The 18,512-nt window shown below is 46.9% G+C and overlaps 7 protein-coding genes; 3 read left to right on the top strand and 4 right to left on the bottom strand.

The window, feature by feature from the left end:
• Positions 1 to 1,390: 1,390 nt before the first annotated feature.
• On the bottom strand, positions 1,391 to 1,599 carry FFUJ_05161 (uncharacterized protein; the record flags this gene model as incomplete). XM_023571467.1 has 2 exons in its annotated part: positions 1,391 to 1,434; positions 1,482 to 1,599. The coding sequence occupies 2 exons, from the start codon at positions 1,597 to 1,599 to the stop codon at positions 1,391 to 1,393; spliced, it is 162 nt and encodes a 53-aa protein (XP_023425767.1).
• A 1,291-nt stretch (positions 1,600 to 2,890) lies between these two features.
• On the bottom strand, positions 2,891 to 4,300 carry FFUJ_05162 (uncharacterized protein; the record flags this gene model as incomplete). XM_023571466.1 has 5 exons in its annotated part: positions 2,891 to 3,074; positions 3,130 to 3,317; positions 3,378 to 3,909; positions 3,963 to 3,990; positions 4,042 to 4,300. 5 exons carry the CDS (start codon positions 4,298 to 4,300, stop codon positions 2,891 to 2,893), a joined length of 1,191 nt encoding a protein of 396 aa, XP_023425766.1.
• A 608-nt stretch (positions 4,301 to 4,908) lies between these two features.
• Positions 4,909 to 5,784, top strand: FFUJ_05163 (uncharacterized protein; the record flags this gene model as incomplete). XM_023571465.1 has 2 exons in its annotated part: positions 4,909 to 5,150; positions 5,211 to 5,784. The coding sequence occupies 2 exons, from the start codon at positions 4,909 to 4,911 to the stop codon at positions 5,782 to 5,784; spliced, it is 816 nt and encodes a 271-aa protein (XP_023425765.1).
• A 370-nt stretch (positions 5,785 to 6,154) lies between these two features.
• Positions 6,155 to 8,484, top strand: FFUJ_05164 (related to metalloproteinase; the record flags this gene model as incomplete). XM_023571464.1 has 5 exons in its annotated part: positions 6,155 to 7,444; positions 7,510 to 7,633; positions 7,685 to 7,985; positions 8,038 to 8,203; positions 8,287 to 8,484. 5 exons carry the CDS (start codon positions 6,155 to 6,157, stop codon positions 8,482 to 8,484), a joined length of 2,079 nt encoding a protein of 692 aa, XP_023425764.1.
• A 128-nt stretch (positions 8,485 to 8,612) lies between these two features.
• Positions 8,613 to 10,971, bottom strand: FFUJ_05165 (uncharacterized protein; the record flags this gene model as incomplete). XM_023571462.1 has 3 exons in its annotated part: positions 8,613 to 9,128; positions 9,183 to 10,518; positions 10,574 to 10,971. The coding sequence occupies 3 exons, from the start codon at positions 10,969 to 10,971 to the stop codon at positions 8,613 to 8,615; spliced, it is 2,250 nt and encodes a 749-aa protein (XP_023425763.1).
• A 2,269-nt stretch (positions 10,972 to 13,240) lies between these two features.
• On the bottom strand, positions 13,241 to 15,581 carry FFUJ_05166 (uncharacterized protein; the record flags this gene model as incomplete). XM_023571461.1 has 3 exons in its annotated part: positions 13,241 to 14,246; positions 14,294 to 15,280; positions 15,337 to 15,581. 3 exons carry the CDS (start codon positions 15,579 to 15,581, stop codon positions 13,241 to 13,243), a joined length of 2,238 nt encoding a protein of 745 aa, XP_023425762.1.
• A 2,259-nt stretch (positions 15,582 to 17,840) lies between these two features.
• Positions 17,841 to 18,260, top strand: FFUJ_05167 (uncharacterized protein; the record flags this gene model as incomplete). XM_023571460.1 has 2 exons in its annotated part: positions 17,841 to 17,973; positions 18,025 to 18,260. The coding sequence occupies 2 exons, from the start codon at positions 17,841 to 17,843 to the stop codon at positions 18,258 to 18,260; spliced, it is 369 nt and encodes a 122-aa protein (XP_023425761.1).
• Between the last annotated feature and the right edge of the window lie 252 nt (positions 18,261 to 18,512).

The raw sequence follows: 18,512 nt of genomic DNA, 5'->3' as shown, positions 1-18,512 counted from the left end.
TCAAGGCGAATATTTTCAAACGCCACCAATGTCAATGGAACATGGATCCTATTGAACGGAGTCACTGGAATTCCAAATCACTAAGCAAGCGTCGATCCAAGCCTGCTCCAGGTACGCAATTGCATTGATGTGGCAAAGTACTACTGACTTACATGTGCCAAGTGTGGAGCAATAAGCTTCACCGCGAGAAAGCCTTATGTCAGGGATGTTTTAAGTCTTGGCCCTCTAAACGAGGAGAGAAAAGTTAGAACTTTTGTTCCCATTAAACAACAACCAACAGTCAACAACTCAAATAACAAGCTTAAAAAGTGGACCATGGATAGCGGGACGGGGAGGCCAGAGCGGCAAAGCAATCCTGCCGATCGTTATGCCTATCAGCTCAGAGGTTGGTTGGTTCTGGTATCAAATTCTGTGGAGATCTTCATGTATGTTGGTCACAGCTCTCTATTATCTTACATGCCCCCTTGACCTAAGCTGATATGTACTGGTCATGAGTCAAGGAACCAAGTTGGGAGACCCATGCACCGACTCGCGTGTTCATGTTGATCTTCATGAATCAAGGAAATAACGCATGGCGAAGCCGTGAGATGGCGCAGGATGACGCGTAGTTCGACGATGGATATTGTTTTCCAGTTCTTCGGTGAATTAGTTTGAAGGATTCGCAAGCCAAGAGAATGGGCTGTTGGCTGTTGCGTAATGGGCGATTCAGGATGCATCACAACGATATTGCACAAAGGAGTCTCCCAGATGTCTAGACGAAGTATTTCGAATTCTTTCACGTCTCAATTGTCTTCTGATACTTATTCAAAGGTTTGATAGGGTATAAATGAATTTGATCAAGAAAGAGGCAGCGATCATGGTACTAGAGAACACTGCCTGAGAACACGGAGACTGTATGGGCCAGTTTCATCAGAACCTCATGGTTCAGCTTCATCCATGCGAGCACGCAAATGTGGACCTTGATGGACGTACTATTTGAAATGTCTCAGCACGAGAATATGCAAGTTGGTTGCTCAAGACTTCGGCAACACAAGCATGAACAATCGTCTCGGATGCTTCAGGTAGAGAAAGTCTAGTAATATTGTAAAGGGTGTAGTCGTGTTAAGATGAAACCCAAAAGAATCATGATACAAGTCACATATGATGATAGATTCTCAATATTTAGGACAACAGGCAAGTGTAATTTATTGGAATCTAGAATATGTGAACCTTTTGGCGATCTCACGATCATAGACTTTTGGGCTTGCTGTTTTCCAGCTTTTCGCGCCCCCTTTATCTCCACACCTGACCTTTTGATTGAACTCAGTGCAGCTCCTTTACTTCCAAAGCTCAGATCCCACTTTGAGCAAGGTAACTTTGAATGTTGACGCTCAATCTTGATCAATCTCACTCATTCCTCTTCCTCAAACTCCATAATCTTGGGAGAGTTGGGTGCTATCGAGGATCAGCCTCTGTATCTGACTTTAAAAGGGGGAACTTACGAGTTACTGGAGATTGACGCTCTTCCAGATCGTTGAGTTTGATAACGGCAGGGCTACCGATGACTTGGGCGACGCCAAAGGTGATGGCAATGAAACCGGCGAGTTTGAAGAATTGCATTGTGGAATGGCTGTTCAAAGAATATCAATGTTGTTTTGACTGGGTGCTAATGGATCGAGTATGTTGATGAAGGTGCTTAGTAGACAATTGAAGCGGGAGAGCAGTCACCTTTTAAGTTGGAAAGGCCGCTCTGTCGAAACTGAGACATCAACGAACAACCTAGTTAGCCGTAGACACCGCGTCTCGTGCTCGAATGCCATTAGTCGGACTGGTGAAGCCTGCTCGCTACCTGTGCTTTTGTTGATCCTCGATCCTGATGCTACACTGCAGTCTGCTGCCAGGATACGTGTACTTCCACAGTCCCAGAGAGACGCCGTGTCTGAGTGTTGGTGAATACAATCTTGGCCGCATATGTCGCTTCGAAGCCGCCGAAGGAAGGCATAGCAAATTTCAAAAGTTCCAATAATCCATGCAGTGTTGCTCCAAGAGGACTGGAGGCTATCATGCAATGCAGTCACGAGAACAGGGGACTGAAGTTAATGAAAAAAGGAAAATGATCTGAAAGAATAACCAACATGCGTTTATTTAGACTTGTAAGGAAATCACCGAGCACGCTTTGACGGGGTCTGCATAGGGAATTCCTTGGCATCTCTGTTGCTTTCGTTTGTAGATCCTCTCCTTTATCATTTATCTTGGATTTCTTGACTCCCAAGTTAGTCACTCACCCTTCTTTCAACGTCCCTTTTGAATCTTTCCGTGACAGGAGCAGAGAAACGCTACGAGGTCAGACCACTCCACGCACTCCTATTCGTCCAGTTATCTTAGGTGAGGGTTTACGTCCTGAAGCTTTATCATTACATGGAAAAAGTCAGAATTAACGAATCAACGACAGTAGAACGTCGCTACGTGCGAGAAATCTTACTATGAACTTGAAATCTCTTCTCGTCCTACTACTCAGCGGGAGTCTGGGTGTTAGTGGCTTGAAGAAGGCGGGAGGAACCAAACCATGGGATCTGGGTTCAGCTGTTGATGAGTCTGGTTGGGCGGATGAGCGCATCCCGGCAGAGGCCAATCCATATTTGAAAGAAGCCTTGGAGGACTTCAACGCTTACGAGCCTTGGGATCACCCTTAAGCTTTCTCATCAGGATAATACTTAGCAGTCACTATTTGAAAGCTCAAAGAAGCAATAGGCTCAATACCATCGACTTTAGTAACACTTTTTCATCTTAATTCATGATTCTGATTGTATTCTATGTTTTGTCTGACCTACTACCTTTAATGAGATCTTTGAACCAAAAGCTTGAATATTTGAATCATGGTTTGCAAGTCAAGTTATGGATCTTGTGGCAGCTAATCTTCGTTTGTGCCAAGAAACGGGCGAGAGTCCTCGTCTTGCCCAACTGACTTTGCCTTGACCTCCTCGTTTTTCAAAACCTTGGATCGAGACGCGATAATGAGTAAAGCCATGTCGATAACAAAAAGAGTCAAGGTGAATACTATGAGTATTGTACTTTTATCGGCCATATGAATGCCGCTGTACACAATATTCTCAGCAAACAAGCAGCAAATTGAATGGTACTGTAACTTACATCATCGCGTTGATGCACCCTCCGACAATGACCAGACGCCCAATCCATCTGTGACTACAGGTTGTTTTGGGTGTTTTGATTCCTGCTCGATATCGGCTGTGGTGTAGATAGCCCAAGGCAATCTGCACAGGCACAGCTGTCATTATGATGAGACCAAGTACAACATGCGGGTTTACGAGCATCCCCATCTGGAGTTTGAAAGTCAGTCTTCGTGCGGATGATTTTTCTCAGTTCTCCGGTATACTAACTGTTCGGTTTGAAAGAATTGCATAAATAGCCAGTAGCATTCCAAAAACACAAAGCAGTGAAGCAATCCCCTGGAGGATTACGTGGCCTTTGAAACCTTTGCTGACCATTACTGCGCCAAATGGATACAATGCCATTGTCGACAACATCATGAGAGCGCCGTGGACAGCAAACAGAGAAGTCGGCCATTGACTCATGCTGCCAGCTCCAGACGTATTAGAAGCGTCATTCGCAGCAGTGAAGTCAATATGTGGTAACCTCGAATCACCACCGCGAGCTTCAGAGATATCAAGGCTGAAATGGCCGTAAATGCCATGCTTCTCCATCGGAGAGTCTAATGAAGTCTCACTGAACACTTGGTTGACATTCGCAGCCCAGATCCAGGGCTGAGGAGAGCCGTCCGATGCAACAGATGACCAAGCCGAACATTGATAACAAGTAAATGTCACTTCAAACCATCCACTCCCATTGACAGAGATGGCATTGGTGACCACTTGTGGTTCGGCGCCAATTGGCTCCGGTTCATAGTAACCTCTAGAGATAACAGTCAGCGTCGCTACTGTTAAGTTATGCAACAGAGTATTTACAGGCCTCGGCGAACACTCAAAACTAGGTCTGGGGCCAAGTTAGTCAAAGCGATTAGTTCATGTACTGAAGCGACTTTACCTCGAGATGACTTGTTGGCGTATGTAACAAACATGAGGGCGCCATACATGCCACTTCCAATACCGAGCGCCACCCACCCGGCGTCCTGTACTCTTTGGTATCCAAATGTGATGATCCAATCTGTGGAAGAGGTCGTAGAATTCTGGTGGCTGTTCACTGCTGCACAGAGTGTTAAAGGATGATGGCTGCCTTCGAATTGGCAGTACTGGGCGGCGCCAGCCACCAACGGGACGAGGGAAAGCAACACGGTAAGCAGCATGATTCTTTGCTTCAAATGAATGTGAATCTGAAAGTGCTTTCTGAACCTTTGGTGACAGATTTAATGTGAGAAACTTGGGGTGCCATGGTGAACCGGTAGCAAGTGTCTGACGTTACGTTGGACCCCAACGCCAAGTCAACACAACCGCACATCACTTACTGATAATAGGAGTATCTGCATAATGGCCCAAAGTCATATCATGTGACATGGATTTTGATCCTCCCGGAAAGTTACATGGATGGACCCGCGGGAATTTCAAACCAACAGTCGACCCCGGAGGGGTGTCTCCGTACCTGGCCTCACCGGCATCATCACACGACTTAGCCCCTCATGCCAAGTATGTATCACCTGCCGATCCAAGTGTCACGATTCTTGTGCTTACGTAGGAGACAATTCGCTTCTATACTTGGTAACTCAGCCACAACCCCGGTCCCAGCCTCTAATCCCATCATCTGCTTCGCGAAAAGGGTCTTGATGCCATACTCTCACTTTCCTCGGAGGTCTGTTCTTATTTCACAGCTTCTAAACTATCTCCTCCAACGCTGCATTCATCATTACGACTAGCCACCGAAGAAAGACTCAAATCAACGCTGTCGGTTTTGACCAAAATGAAAGGTGGCGAGTCCAGTGCTACTAGCCTATCCACAGCACTTCTGTGTACGGGCTTTATCGCTCTTGTGCTTGCGTACTGGCCCAATCCACTACTTCCTTCTCACATCTCATCTTGGTGGTCTGGACCGCAAGTCAGAGAGTTTCCCTATCAAGTTCAGGTTTTCAGCACTGATCCAATTATACTTTACATCAGAGACTTCCTGAGCCCAGATGAAATTTCACATATCACAAAGAGTGTGTAAGTCTTCGATTGCCCCTTTGGTCCCCTCCAGCATACTCTGGTTCTCATATACCACAGCCAAGATAAATTTGAAGTCTCACGCGTCTGGACTGACGAGGTTGGCTACATTGATACCTCAGTTCGGGACTCCCAGAGTGCCGACTTACCTTCAGACCATGTCTCACGCAGAGTCAAACGCCGAGCCAGGACCTTCATGGGATGGCGTAACAACAAGACACATATCCAGCCTCTCCGAGCTCAAAAGTACAATTTCAATGGATTCTACAACTTTCACTATGACTGGATCGAGCACGATCCACGATATCCTGGGAACAGAATGACTACAATAATGGTCTATCTTGAAGCTGACTGTGAAGGAGGTGGCACTAATTTTCCCAAAGTCACACCACCGAGGGATCCTCGTTGGTGCGATGTTATTGCCTGCGAGGGTGACGTTGAGTACGATGACTATCCTGGTACTACGTTTAAGCCCATTGTGGGCTCAGCTATCTATTGGGAGAACTTCCATCCCAATGGGACTGGGCATACGGGCACAAGACATGCAGGACTTCCTGTAAGATCTGGAGTCAAGATGGGAATGAACATATGGTCATGGGATCTTTCATGGACGCCCCCCACCAATGATGAATAGACTAAATCATATTAGAGAAATAGCTTACATGGATGAAGCGGTTGGACTTCTAAGTGACGAAGGACTTTCTGATACATATCTATGGCCTGTCAATCAACGTTTGAACAGAATTCCCTCAAAATCTCATATGTACGTAGTTGTAACGAATAAGTTGATAGTAGAACCACCCGTGCATTGCTATGACTTCCATGCCTCTCGAAGACAACGCACTTTCGCCCCATAAGACAAAGATTTACCCCGCTTTCTGTCGGTCACAAGATGGTAAGCATTGTCTAATACCTTGCCCAAGTATTTAAAGCTCTAGTCCTCCCGAGCACAGTCACCATAGATATGTTCGTACTTGTCCACCACTTTAAGCCTCGACCTCAATATGGAATCTAAATCACTCCCCCAGACTCTACCAAGACTCATCCCAGCTGACCAGGTCCTTCCGACTATGAAAAGCATTATCAAACAATATCAGGCTGTACGAGAAGGCATCATTCAAGATGTGAGCCCTGAAACCGCCACCTTTGGCAATGTCATTCAGCCTCTGATCAACATTGACAATGCAACCCAGGGGGTTATTGGCATTATTGCCATGCTCCGTTATGCATCACCTGACCAAGCATCTCGTGAAGCCTCTGAAGAAGCCTGTACCCTCATCAATGAAGATCAGGCGGCCTTTACCGCAAGTTCAGACTTCTGGCACCTAATTAAAGCTGTCAAGGAAGGATCTGACGAAAAAACTCTTCACTTCGAGGCTCAAAAGTACCTTAACAAGTTGTTTCTGGAGTTCGAGCAGTTTGGACACGGCACCTTACAGCCTGAGCAAATCGAACAGTATATGGAGAGAAGAAATCGCATAGACAGCATGCGACGGGAATATAACCGGAGAATCCGCGAAGATAGCGGAGGTCTATGGTTTTCCCTCGACGATCTTGCAGGTGTACCCCAGCATGATATAGACCGTTTTGAGAAACACTCAGAGAATCACGATATGCGGTTCGTTCGCTTTTCAGTTGCAGATTCTTTGGCTGTCTACAGAAGCGCCTCAAAGCCTACCACACGCAAGAGAATGTATATTTGCGACGCAAATAACCTTAGCCAGAATGCCGAACTCTTCAAGCAGATTGTCTTGGAAAGAGATCTGAACGCTAGACTGTTGGGTTACGAAAGCCATGCAGCATATCGAATAAAAAAGAGATTGATGAAGACTCCGGGCAAGGTCGAGGAGTTTCTGACAGATTTAGAGACTAAGTTGTTGGCTCGAGGGAAGCAAGATATGAAATCACTGGTGGAGTTGAAGAAGCAGCACGAAGCCGAGAACTCCATCGACGAAAGTTTTGACGGAGACACCATGTTTCCATGGGATTATTGGTATTACGCTCGCATGGCCCAGCAACTTCGACATGTCAATCAGGAGAGTATGGCGAAGTATTTCCCGCTACAACATGTTATCAAGGTCATGCTGGAAATGTTTTCTGAGTTCCTAGAGACCCAGTTTTGTCCCATATCTCCAGATCAACTCCAAGGCTCCGTATGGCATCAAGATGTACAAGCTTGGGCAGTATGGGACGATGGGGAAGCCTCGAAGGGTCAATTCATTGGTTATCTTTACGTGGACCTCCTGTCCAGAGATAATAAGTACAAGGGCAACCAGAACGTCAACCTTCAATGTGTAAGTGCTTCCGATGGGAGGTGTCAGGGAACTCACGTTTGCCAAATTAACATTCTTGCCAACAGAGCTACCTGAAAGGGGATGGCACACGAGTGTATCCAGCGACCATCTTAATGTGTTCCTTTCCACGCTCCAAGCCCTCAGACTGTACCTTGCTGAAGCACGGTCAGATAGTATCTCTCTTCCACGGTAAGCAACGCTCACCCTTGCAAACTTAGCACACAAAACTCACAAGACTAGAATTGGGACATGGTATCCACGACTTGGTGGCTAGAACCAGCTACGTAGCTTTCCATGGTCACAGGTCACCACCTGACTTTGCAGAAGCTCTCAGCGTAATGCTTGAAAATTGGTGCTGGATGGAACCGGAACTCAAACGCCTGGGCCTCCATTACACGAGGACTGATCCGCAGTTGAAGGAGAAATGGCTGCAGGAACATCCAGGAGAGGAGCTACCTCCAGCACAGATACCCGATGACATGATCAAGCGGTTGACTCAAGGCCGGCAGGTGACTCGCTCGTTGTGGTTTCTTCGTCAGATGTGAGTATTATAGGCATCTTGAGCTTCTTGGCTGATTCAAATTCAAATACAGGGTGTATGCACGATTTGATATGGCTGTGCACCATCCAAAAAGTCACGCTGAGCTTCTAGAGATGGATTTCACAAAGGTCTACTATGATCTCATGGAGAAGCTATGGCTTGTTCGTGCACCGGAGCCAGGGGATCAAGGATATCCCCACGCCGACCTTGGCCATCTGGTTTCTGGCTATGATGCAGGCTATTACTCCTATCTCAGGCAAGTCACCTTTACCCTGCCATGTAAAGCAATCACTCATAACAGATCCTCAGTGCTCACGTGTTTGCGGCAGAGCTTTTTGAGTCTACGTTCCTTGAGGATCCAAGGAGTGTATCGGCTTGGGAAAAATACAGAAAGGGAATTCTTGAATTCGGTGGAAGCCGAGATGAGTTGGGGTTGCTGGAAGAGTACCTGGGACATACTCCTACTGCTGAGGCGTTGCTCCGTGATATCTTACAATAGGAAGGCTGTGGAGCGAATCCATGTCCTTTGAAAGTCATAAAGGAAGGCGAAGAGATATTTGTACTTAGGGTATTTCCTAAATATCCGGTAATCTACGAAGAAGGTTTGATTGACATATCTCGCACTAATTAGGATGGCCGCGGCGGTCTCTTGACCTGAAACCCTTTCTCCCGGACCTTTGGCATCGGCCTAGTAAATACGTTCGTAAACCCAGCCACAAGCTTATTCTGCCTACCCGCTCCATGTGGCCTTATTCCTGTTGAGGGTCCTGGATTTGTGTCCACGTCTGGACATGAGGTTGACGAGACGAACACCCTTTCTTCGTCAATTCCATAAAACCTGTCAGACTCGCGTAAGGAGTAGTCGACGTCTGGTTGAAGTGCTACTTCCGACAGTGCCAGATCTATGCTGAAGTGCCCTGTGCTAGGACTGCTCTTACCAGCTATGGGTGATCTTGGAGTTGTTGAAACAGCGGCTAGTCGAGGTGCGTGATAAGCAGGGCTTATTGCCCCTGACCGTGGGGGCCTGTAAAATGTCGATGGGTCTGGTTGGAAATCTCTTGTCGAGGGTTCTCTGCTTGGGGCCTGGCGATATTCAAGTAAATCGGCTGTCGAATTGGCTTCAAGAGAATTCATATTGAAAGACTGTGGATATTAATTAGCATTGAGAATTTTGTGTGATGTTTGACAATGACTTACGTTACTTAGGTTCGATTCTCCGCTGGTGGAGTGGGCTGAAGAGCTTTGATCGACAGATGTACTTCTGAATATTGTCTTATACACCTTCCAAGTGTGCTTGATCAGAAATCCTATCAAGATGACCATTCCGTGGAGACATAATACCACGTAACCAACCCCTTGTCTCGTAGCTTCGGTAATGGGCATAGCAAATACACTGATGAGGAACAAAATGATCAATCGCATTGCTGATACATACATCGTTGTTGATGCTTTAATCAGCATGCTTCGTTTTGAATTGAAGTATGAAATAATGATGAAGGCTTCGCAAGCAATTAGCATGAAGAGCTGGGCAAGAGGAAAGTCTTGCAGGCTCCCAACGCCGATCGCCTGTAAAAGCGGCATTGTATGAGGGATATGGCGAGAAAGTAGCCGCCAAAGAGTATGGAAATCCACACTGGGGTTATTTGTTTCCAATCGGCTGACTTGCGGTGGTTTCAGTTGGTCACCTGCCTGGCCATCCAGCACTTGGACGAGAAAGTGCCCGGCTGCAAGGATTATGAGTAGCATTACGACGGCTAAGCCAATGCGATAGTTTGGCAGGTAGCCAGTCAGGATAAGATCATACGAGATGTATGAAAGTAATGGCACGCTGAAGAAGCAAAGTGCAACGCCAATAGTGGACGAGGCAGCCTTCTGCAGAATTGAAAGAAAAGGAGGCGAATGCACCGAACTCGAACGGGAGAAGGTCCAGAATGAGACTAAGAATAGAAAGAATATCGGGCATATTAATATGATGAGATTGATCAGGGAGTTCGCCAAGGTATTGAGCATATTTGGGTATCGAAGCATCTGCGTCATGAAACCAAGTCCATAAGAGGCATTGCTGGTGTACATACCACCGGTCGGTCCCTCATACATATATCCGTTGCTGAATGGACCTGACCAGTATAGCAAGGAAGCCCAGGAGAGCTCGCTCACTGCAGGAACAAAGAAGCCCGGATATTCAATGCTCATTGATGCCGTTATGAAAGCGAATTGCAGGTAGCGAAGGTAGCTCGTCACGTCCAGAATGACTGACCACAATGAGCTAGCATTGAGGCCATGGGTATAGATGAGGCTGCTCTGGTTCACTCGCCATGATGAGAGAACGACGATGATCAGAATGGCAAGTGGCATGAATTTCAAAACTGCTGATATGCTGTCGCCTAGTTCCGGGGTGATTTTCGCTTTCCCACAGTCCAGTTCTTGGCCATCATCTTGTCTGAAACGGAACGTTGATTCGAGAGTTTGAAATTGATGTGTGTTTTGAAAGCTGTAAAGCAGATGATAAGAGCTCAAACGTGTCTTTTCAATTCTATCCGTCCAATTAGCTTCCTGACAAGCTCTTGTGAAACACAGATTATACTCACGGCGTCAGAGTATCAGTAATGGGTAGAGGACAGTTACTAGAGAAATTCTCCAACTTTCCAACTGAGCGGCCAAGGACTTGAAAGTCAATCGAGTTTCTTAGTGAAGAAACATCAATATCCTCACAGCTCATGAGCGATGCGTTATGGACCGCTAGGATGTTCAGCTCCAAGCTCGCGGACCTACTCTCTGCATCAATAGTCCACGATCCTCTAAAGCTGTCTATCCAAAACGGGTTGATTTCGATTGAACCTATGCCTTGATATCCACGGCTGCATGGATACTTTCGAATCCAAGGCTTACTTTGCCAGATCTGCTCAGCAGAAGCCGGTAGCGTCTGGCTTAGTACAGCGAGTAAAAGACATGATATCAAGATATTGCGTGAGATGTTAGAAGACATAGCAAACGCTCATGGCTCCTCTCATAAGAAAGTACTTCGATTTAATGAAGGTCATTAAGAATGAGAAAAAGTTGGTTTACTTTATTTGGTAAGCAGCCGTCGCGTCAAAGTTTTGGGGTTCCATAAAAGGGGCTGTTTTCAGCCAATGATGAAGCACCATTTATGAGAAGCTTATTCTATTTTAAGATCTTCAAGGGCAGTAAGTTGGATATAGTTAGATCTAGCTTCTAAGAAATAATACTTAACAGTAACAAAATTTTCCACTAAAAAAGAGATAAAATTAACAAAGATATTGAGATGGAAATGGGCGGGGAGTAAAAGTTTATTACATCGCATAAACAACTCTTTGAAGTAAGACGTGTGACTTGAGGTTATTGGGCTCAGCAATTGATCATCCCAGGCTCTGACGCACTAATTCAAGACTTTCTCAGATTGGACAAAACAGGAGCACAAAGACCTTTCGCATAGCATAACGACACATTAATACGTGTTAACCACTTTTGCAATATAAGCGTGCATCCTGGCTCTTTGAACGAGTAGTTGTGGACTCTGCTGGTGGACCAACATGAGCTATCCGTGATGTTGCAGTCGTAATCCAGCTGTGATCTTGTCATAGTCAGGGACTCTACAGTGAATGCTGGGTGCTCTCGCTACTCTAGCAGGTATGCAATTCACCATTTAAACACAGTAAGATAACTTAGTGTCCTCCTTTTCGAAGTATCTCAACTTCCTTCATTCCTGGGCCTATTCTCGCCTCTTCAAGTCTAGTCTTGTTACACGTGCTCCAGGGTCCCCATAGCCCGGCTTACGTCGTTCGAGTGGCGACAAAATTCTAGTTCGTCAAGGTGTACAGTCTCCCGGAGGCTCGGAGTTGACATAATGTAAATCCTCAACCTTTCTGTGTGCGGAGGGAGCACGAACCGCTGTATGGCTGCATCACGATATTTGCTGAGTTTGTACTACATTTTAAAGATTGTCACAAGTCCACGCCATCAGCGCAATGGCCGCACCAGCCACAGTCTTTATAGCAGAGACTCCAGTCTTCATCGTCCAGGCCCGACACGTACGGCTTCCCGTACTCATTAACCCTTAACTGTGGCATTTCCGGACCGGTTCCGCTGCCATTCTTTGTCAACTTTCCCCCTTTCCACTTCCTCCTAATATGTTTGATCGACGTTCCGGCTTTCACGAATCTGATGGGTGGATAACGAGAAGAAGACGGCGCAGTGCCAGTATTCGACGGCTACTCAAGAATGATGATGATTGGCAACGATGAGCCGTGCTTGTAGGAGGATGGTTCTGGATTTTACATTACTAACTGGGTCGCTGGATAAGCTATGATCGCCTGATCCAGTTGACTCAACCCTTTGTCGGTGTTTCGACGAGTCCCGCTCGTGCTGGGCCAGCGCGCTCTGGCTCTTGACAGTCTTTCCACATTCGCAAACTACTTTATCCATGATTGAAATTGAGGCTGTGGTAGGAGCGGGGTGACTTGAAGCCTGGTTATTTCGAGCAAGGACGTGTCGTGGCTTCTTGGCGCACTGCCAGCCCGGAGCCTGTTTGGAAATGGGACAAAGGGTAAATGTCTTGCAAGCAGACCGTAGCTGGCTAGGAAAAGCACTGGTAAGCGGCTCAGTTGTAGGAGGTTCAATCCTCTTGAACTGGCAACGCAAGACTTCTTGCGCTCGATTGCCGAAGCTGTGGGTGCGAGCTCTTTCAGAGGGCGCTGGTCATGTCATATATCAAAGGCTTGACGAAGAGGCTTCAAGCATCTTCGAGGCATGAAACCCCCGCTCGATTGCTCGATGCTGCCCAACCAAGCCCAACTTTTGCCCATACTGAACTCAGAGTCTGCAGTCGAACGTTCTTGAGATATACTGCAGCTATTTAAATTCTACTATGAATTGATAGTTAAAGCTTATAACATCGTGATAAGATATATCGAACTAATACATTAAAACTTTTAAAAAACTTTAGATGTGAAAATGTATACATATATAATATTAATGAAATTCAGTCTTTTGAATAAAAATAGAGTAATATACCTTTATAACTAGTACAGTATCTAACAGCAACAGGTTCTACAGTGTCACGCAATATGACAACTGCAATGCAGTCTCCTGTCATGAAGTGTAATTCACAAACAGCTTATTCTATTTTAAGAACTGAAACGGCAATAAGCCGGGCATAGTCAATCCTTAGCAATTCAAGGCCCAGCAAGCTATAGCTACAGATGGAAAACGACACTCAGAAGTGACGAGAAATATGATTAAACAAGGGCTGCGATTGCAGCAAGAAGACAAAGCATACCAATAGCCTGCTTACCAGCCCCGCTGACAATAGGTACGATAGTAGGTTCTATATCCTTACGACCGCCACCATTGGAGCCGTTGGGGCTTTGGTTAGAACCGGAGCTGGAGCCACCGTTAGAGTTGGGCTGAGAGCCGCCGTTGGAACTGTCCTTGGAACCACTGTAGTAACCACTCTTTGAACCACCGTTGGAGCCACCGTTGGGTCTAGAATGAGAGCCACTATTAGAGCCTCCGTGAGCAGTCGAGTTTGACTTGCCGTTATGACCACCATGCTGAGAATCACCGTTGTGCTGAGAAGGACACTCGTGGCCATTGCAAACTGGAACATCGCCGTTGCAGTTATCAGGCGTACCCCAAAGGTTCTCCCAAGGCTGATACATGATCTTGCCGTTAGCACAGGTATCACAGTCTGATGCAACAAAGAAATTGCTATAGTTATACCAGTCATGACACTCTTGGGGCTTGTAGACTGTAATGCCAGAACAGCTACCTCCAGAGCAGAACTTTGGAACATATCTTTGACCACCAGCGCAGGAGCAGGGCTCAGAGATATAAACCCACTGTCCGTCACAATCGCTGCCATTGATCTCGATAAAGATATAGACAGTAACGTCGCTGGAGCTTCTAGAATAGCATTTACCAGCAAAGCATACAAGGGTGGTGGTGACAGCTTGGGTCGTCGTAGACAAAGCTCCAGCAACGGTCGTTGTGTAAGTGGTGACGATAGTCTCTTGATCCGTTACGGTTTGTGTAACAGAGTCAGTGACAGTGACAGCAGCCTCGGCAGCACCGTAGACGGTGAGAAGGCGGCTGTTGGGAACATTCTGACGACGGTGGAGCTTTGCGCTACGAGCATCACCTCCACAGAACTGGGTATCATCTCCAGGACACTCAATATCGCATAGATCAAGGGTGACTCTACTGGTATCAGCAGCATCGATTACATCACCGCAATAACAAGCACTATATAAGTTAGTAAGGTTATCTCACCATATGAACGGCATACTTACGTATCATAGACACCAAAGTAAGCACGTCCGGTGCAGAGATCAGCGCAGATTTCCAGGTCCATAGACTCGCTGGACTGAGCAAGAGCGAAGCTAGGAAAGCCAGCAGTAGAGCCGACACATCCAAAGAGGCTAAAGAGACCGATGTCGCCGGGGAATCCAGCAGGGGATGAGGCTGTAGAAGAAGCAGAAGAGAGAGTGCTGGTAGCGGTTCCGGTAGCGGTTCCAGTAGGGATGACAGTTTCACCCTCGGAGTTGGTAGTAGCACCTTCACTGTTGGTCTCAACGGCAGTCTCAGTTGGAAAGATAGTTTCGCCTTCACTGTTAGTGGTAGCGCCCTCACTATTGGTGTTGATGGCAGTATCAGTAGGAATGACAGTTTCTCCCTCAGAGTTGGTAGTGGCACCTTCACTATTGGTTCCGGTAGGGACAACAGTCTCGCCATCACTATTGGTAGGAGCCCCGTCGCTGTTCGTACCCGTAGCAGGTTCAGTCCTGATGGGAATTGATGGAATAGGAGTCGCGGTTGCACCCTCAGGAGCAAGCTTAGCAACAACATTGTTAACTATTGCCCCAACAATCCTGCTACTACTACCACAAGTCTGACGGTAAGTAAACTCGACTTCCCGTGGAGCTCTGAAGGGGTTACTTGAGATTTCAACACTACCCTGTGATGAAGAGTTGATTGGTTCAACGGCGACGACAACGCCGTCAGCAAGTACTTCGAGAACGCAATCACTTGCCTCAGCTCGCTTGCGGTCAAGGTCAGAGTCATAAACAACAGACGAAACGACAAGGAATAGAGGTCCCAAGGGGGAAAATGGGTCCCAGATGTTAGATGGGACGCTGAAAGGCATTGTGAAAAAGGCGGGAAGAGGCAGGCCAGAGGGGAAAGGAGGGAGTGCGGTCCCAGGGACTAAAGTAGGCAAAGATGTATCATCTTCCTGGCGACGGACACGGGCACCACGGGATGATCCTGGGCGTAGGAGGCTGGGTTCATATGTCAGAGTGCTTATGGCTGTTGTGGTGGTCTGGGCAATACGCACATGCTGTCACCATCTGGGGGTGGGTAGAAAGAAGCACCTGGGCCAAGTACGGCGTTTTTGAGATTAAGAGTGAATTCCGCCTCTGTTGGTAACGCTGAAGTTGTCGTGGTGGTGTCATGGCTAGTGGTGTCCCTGATAGAAGTGGTGGTGGACTCAACAGCAGAGGTACTAGAGTTGGTGAACCTCGTGAACTGGCCGAATGCACCCGAGGCACCGGCCAGAAAGAGGCTTGGAGATAGACGCATGATAAGGGTCAATGAGTGACTGATAAAGAGTGACTAAAAAGAGTGACTGAAACGAGTGGACAGGCCACTAAACACGAATTGAAAATGGGTGCGGACGATGGACAGCCAGAATCTTAAGATATGAAAATGGCTGGATTATATACATCTAACCCCTCAATCGAACCTCGTGTCCCGAGATGAGCTGACCCTCGTTGTGCCTTGCATATCAAGCATTCCTATCCAAACCTCATCACCAGCAGTAACCGTTGCTCGGGATTACCATCCACTACTGCGAAACATATCTAATGTGCTGCTGGTTCATCTAGACAACGCCAAGGGCAGCCACATTCTTATTGTAAATTTATATCAGTGCGGTTTAGGGGAAGCCAGTCTCGACGCAGCAACTGAGACATCTGCTCTGACACTCGAAATGCAATATGCACCCCTTTTTTCTCTACTTATGGACACACGCGAGGGCCAATAGTCTAACCACAAATTAGCGCCACAATGTCTACAGTATATCATTTGCGTCGTTGAGCTAACGGCTCGCTACGCCAAGGGTTCTTAGCCATATTGGCTTTGTGGCCGATTTCTTAGAATGACACTGTGGGGTCTTGCAGGGATTCTGAGCACTCCATTCATTCTTCACTCGCTATCGTTCTAAAGATAAAGTAAGGCCCAATTCCCATGGTAACGAAGGATAATCAATAGGGCTGATACCAAGAGCCTAATAAGAGACTTTAGTAAATGGTGACAGTTGTGAATACAGTATTTGTGAAACTGGTGTCTCCATGATGAGATAGAGTTCATGAAATCACAGCCCCCAGATTATATTTAGAAGTACGAAGGAGATATAAGGCACTTGCAGGACAGGGCTAAGGGCCGTATTGTTTGTAACCGGTTATTGAAAACTGGCTAAGTTCTCCATGGTGAACATAAGCTCCCACCACAAGCCTCAACCGCAAGTAATGCATGTGGTTTACGGCTTACCTGAAGCGAGCTCTTGCTTCAGAAGCTATGGCACAGGTTACTTTAAGGGTCTAAATGAGATTCAAGGATCATACGTTGTTAGCTACATAGCAAAAATTACAGCAACGAAGGTACCGAGTATGATCGAGGTTGAAGCGTAGCGCAAGACGAAAGTCGCACCATCCTCGGCGTCATTATAACTAGGATATAGACGTCGACAAGAGTCTGGACCCAATAGAATCTTCTCATCTGGCCATGATTGGTTATCTGGGGACCTACGTACCTGAGAATTTTAGCACGAACCATGGTTGCTAGATCGTGACCAGTGTTAATACTACACGGATCACCTTCTCCTTCCTGATCAGTGACCACTACACAACTGTCGGATCTCCTATTCCCAACTACCTCTTTTGGTGTTGTTTTGTTGTCCAAGAATCGAGTGTGCTGGATCTCGAGGGGGCAGGGCCCTTTGGGCTTGGAACTAGGGAGTAGTCCAGAAGATGATATCGAAAAGTTGATAGCTCCGTACTTCCAGTATTGCTCAGGTCCAGGGGAGCACTCTTGTAGAACTGACAAACTCCATCCGAGATCCCACTATATAGAACAAGTGTTGTACATGGTTCCAGTAGTATTGATCACAAAGTATGGTTCTGTCGCTGGATCAAGCGACCCAGAGCTGTAGAGCCAATCTGGAGCTGATCCATTACAATAGGCACATCCTCCTTCTTAATGGGAGTTTTCCAGTTGCCTTCCAAACGCCACTGCAGCTTGAAGCCATAGGGCCACGCCTTGGGAGGTCCAGTGGGGGCAGAGGCGATAGGAAAAGGGTAGACGGGGCGGTACGTCTCATTTAGTCGAGGAAATATGAGACTCACACCAAGGCCAATGGGAAATGGTGGCGAAGGCTTCTCCTTTGCCTACATACCAAGAACTGCAAAGGTTCCCAGGAATATCCTAATCATGATGTTAGCATGATCTGATGGTCATAGGAACGGATCCCAGCGGACGAACCCGAGAAGAAAAGAGAAGTTCATGCTTGCGATCAGGACTCGGTTACGTAGGGAAAACCAAGTTTGGAAAAGGGATTGCGTGGCATATTTATCTACATTCTTGCCCTGGTACCTGCATTGACTCGGCAGAGCAGCCCGAACCATGTCACTTGGAGGTTGTTGATCAGAGACGACATTAGTCAATAAGAGCGATTACGGCGTAGAACCATACAAACCCGGCGTCGACTATTGGGTTTGTGTCAGTGTAGTTGGCTGGACAGCCCCAAGTCCTACAACACCTAGTAAGGGTATCACCACGCCCATGCCTATCCAGACCGGTATGACCAAGAGCTGTAACAAATATCATACCGTCAAGTCAACAACAACCTGTGCTTCGATTCAGGATTACTACAAGATCTCATTCGCCGACTTCTATGCTTCGAATCCATCTTTAGGTTCCAAATGAACCGCTTTATGGGTTGATGACAACGTCTGCGTGGGTGTAGTTGGACAAAAGCCTTCACCTGCACAGCCAAGCAACGGTGCCACCACTCCTTCACCTATCCAGAGCGGTATTACCAAGAACTGTAAGAAGTTCCATCAGGTGAAATCAACTACAACTTGCGCATCGATTCAGAACTACTACAAGATCACGATGGCCAATCTTTTCAAGTGGAATCCTGCTATTGGGTCGACGTGTAAGAGCTTGTGGATGGACTATTGGGTTTGCGTGCAGGCTTAGACCTACCTTGAGTGTCTGACAATTTTACTTCTATGTATATCTATCTTTATTCTCTTGTCCGTCCTTAATGATTGTAATCTCACATCTTTTCCTAGGGTGTCACCACTCACTGTCGCTTCCCGCTGAGACAAGAGGGAAGAGGAATCATGCGCCAATGAGGAGCCGCGCTAGTCCTCATCCGTTTGGTAGCTGACACTTCGCGTAACCAACATTCTCGTCCATTGGCCCAAGCTCCAAGCCCCGTCATCTGTA

This window comes from Fusarium fujikuroi, chromosome FFUJ_chr02, assembly GCF_900079805.1.
Source record: "Fusarium fujikuroi IMI 58289 draft genome, chromosome FFUJ_chr02".
NCBI classification, from domain to species: domain Eukaryota; kingdom Fungi; phylum Ascomycota; class Sordariomycetes; order Hypocreales; family Nectriaceae; genus Fusarium; species Fusarium fujikuroi.
This window is presented reverse-complemented; position numbering and strand designations above follow the sequence as displayed.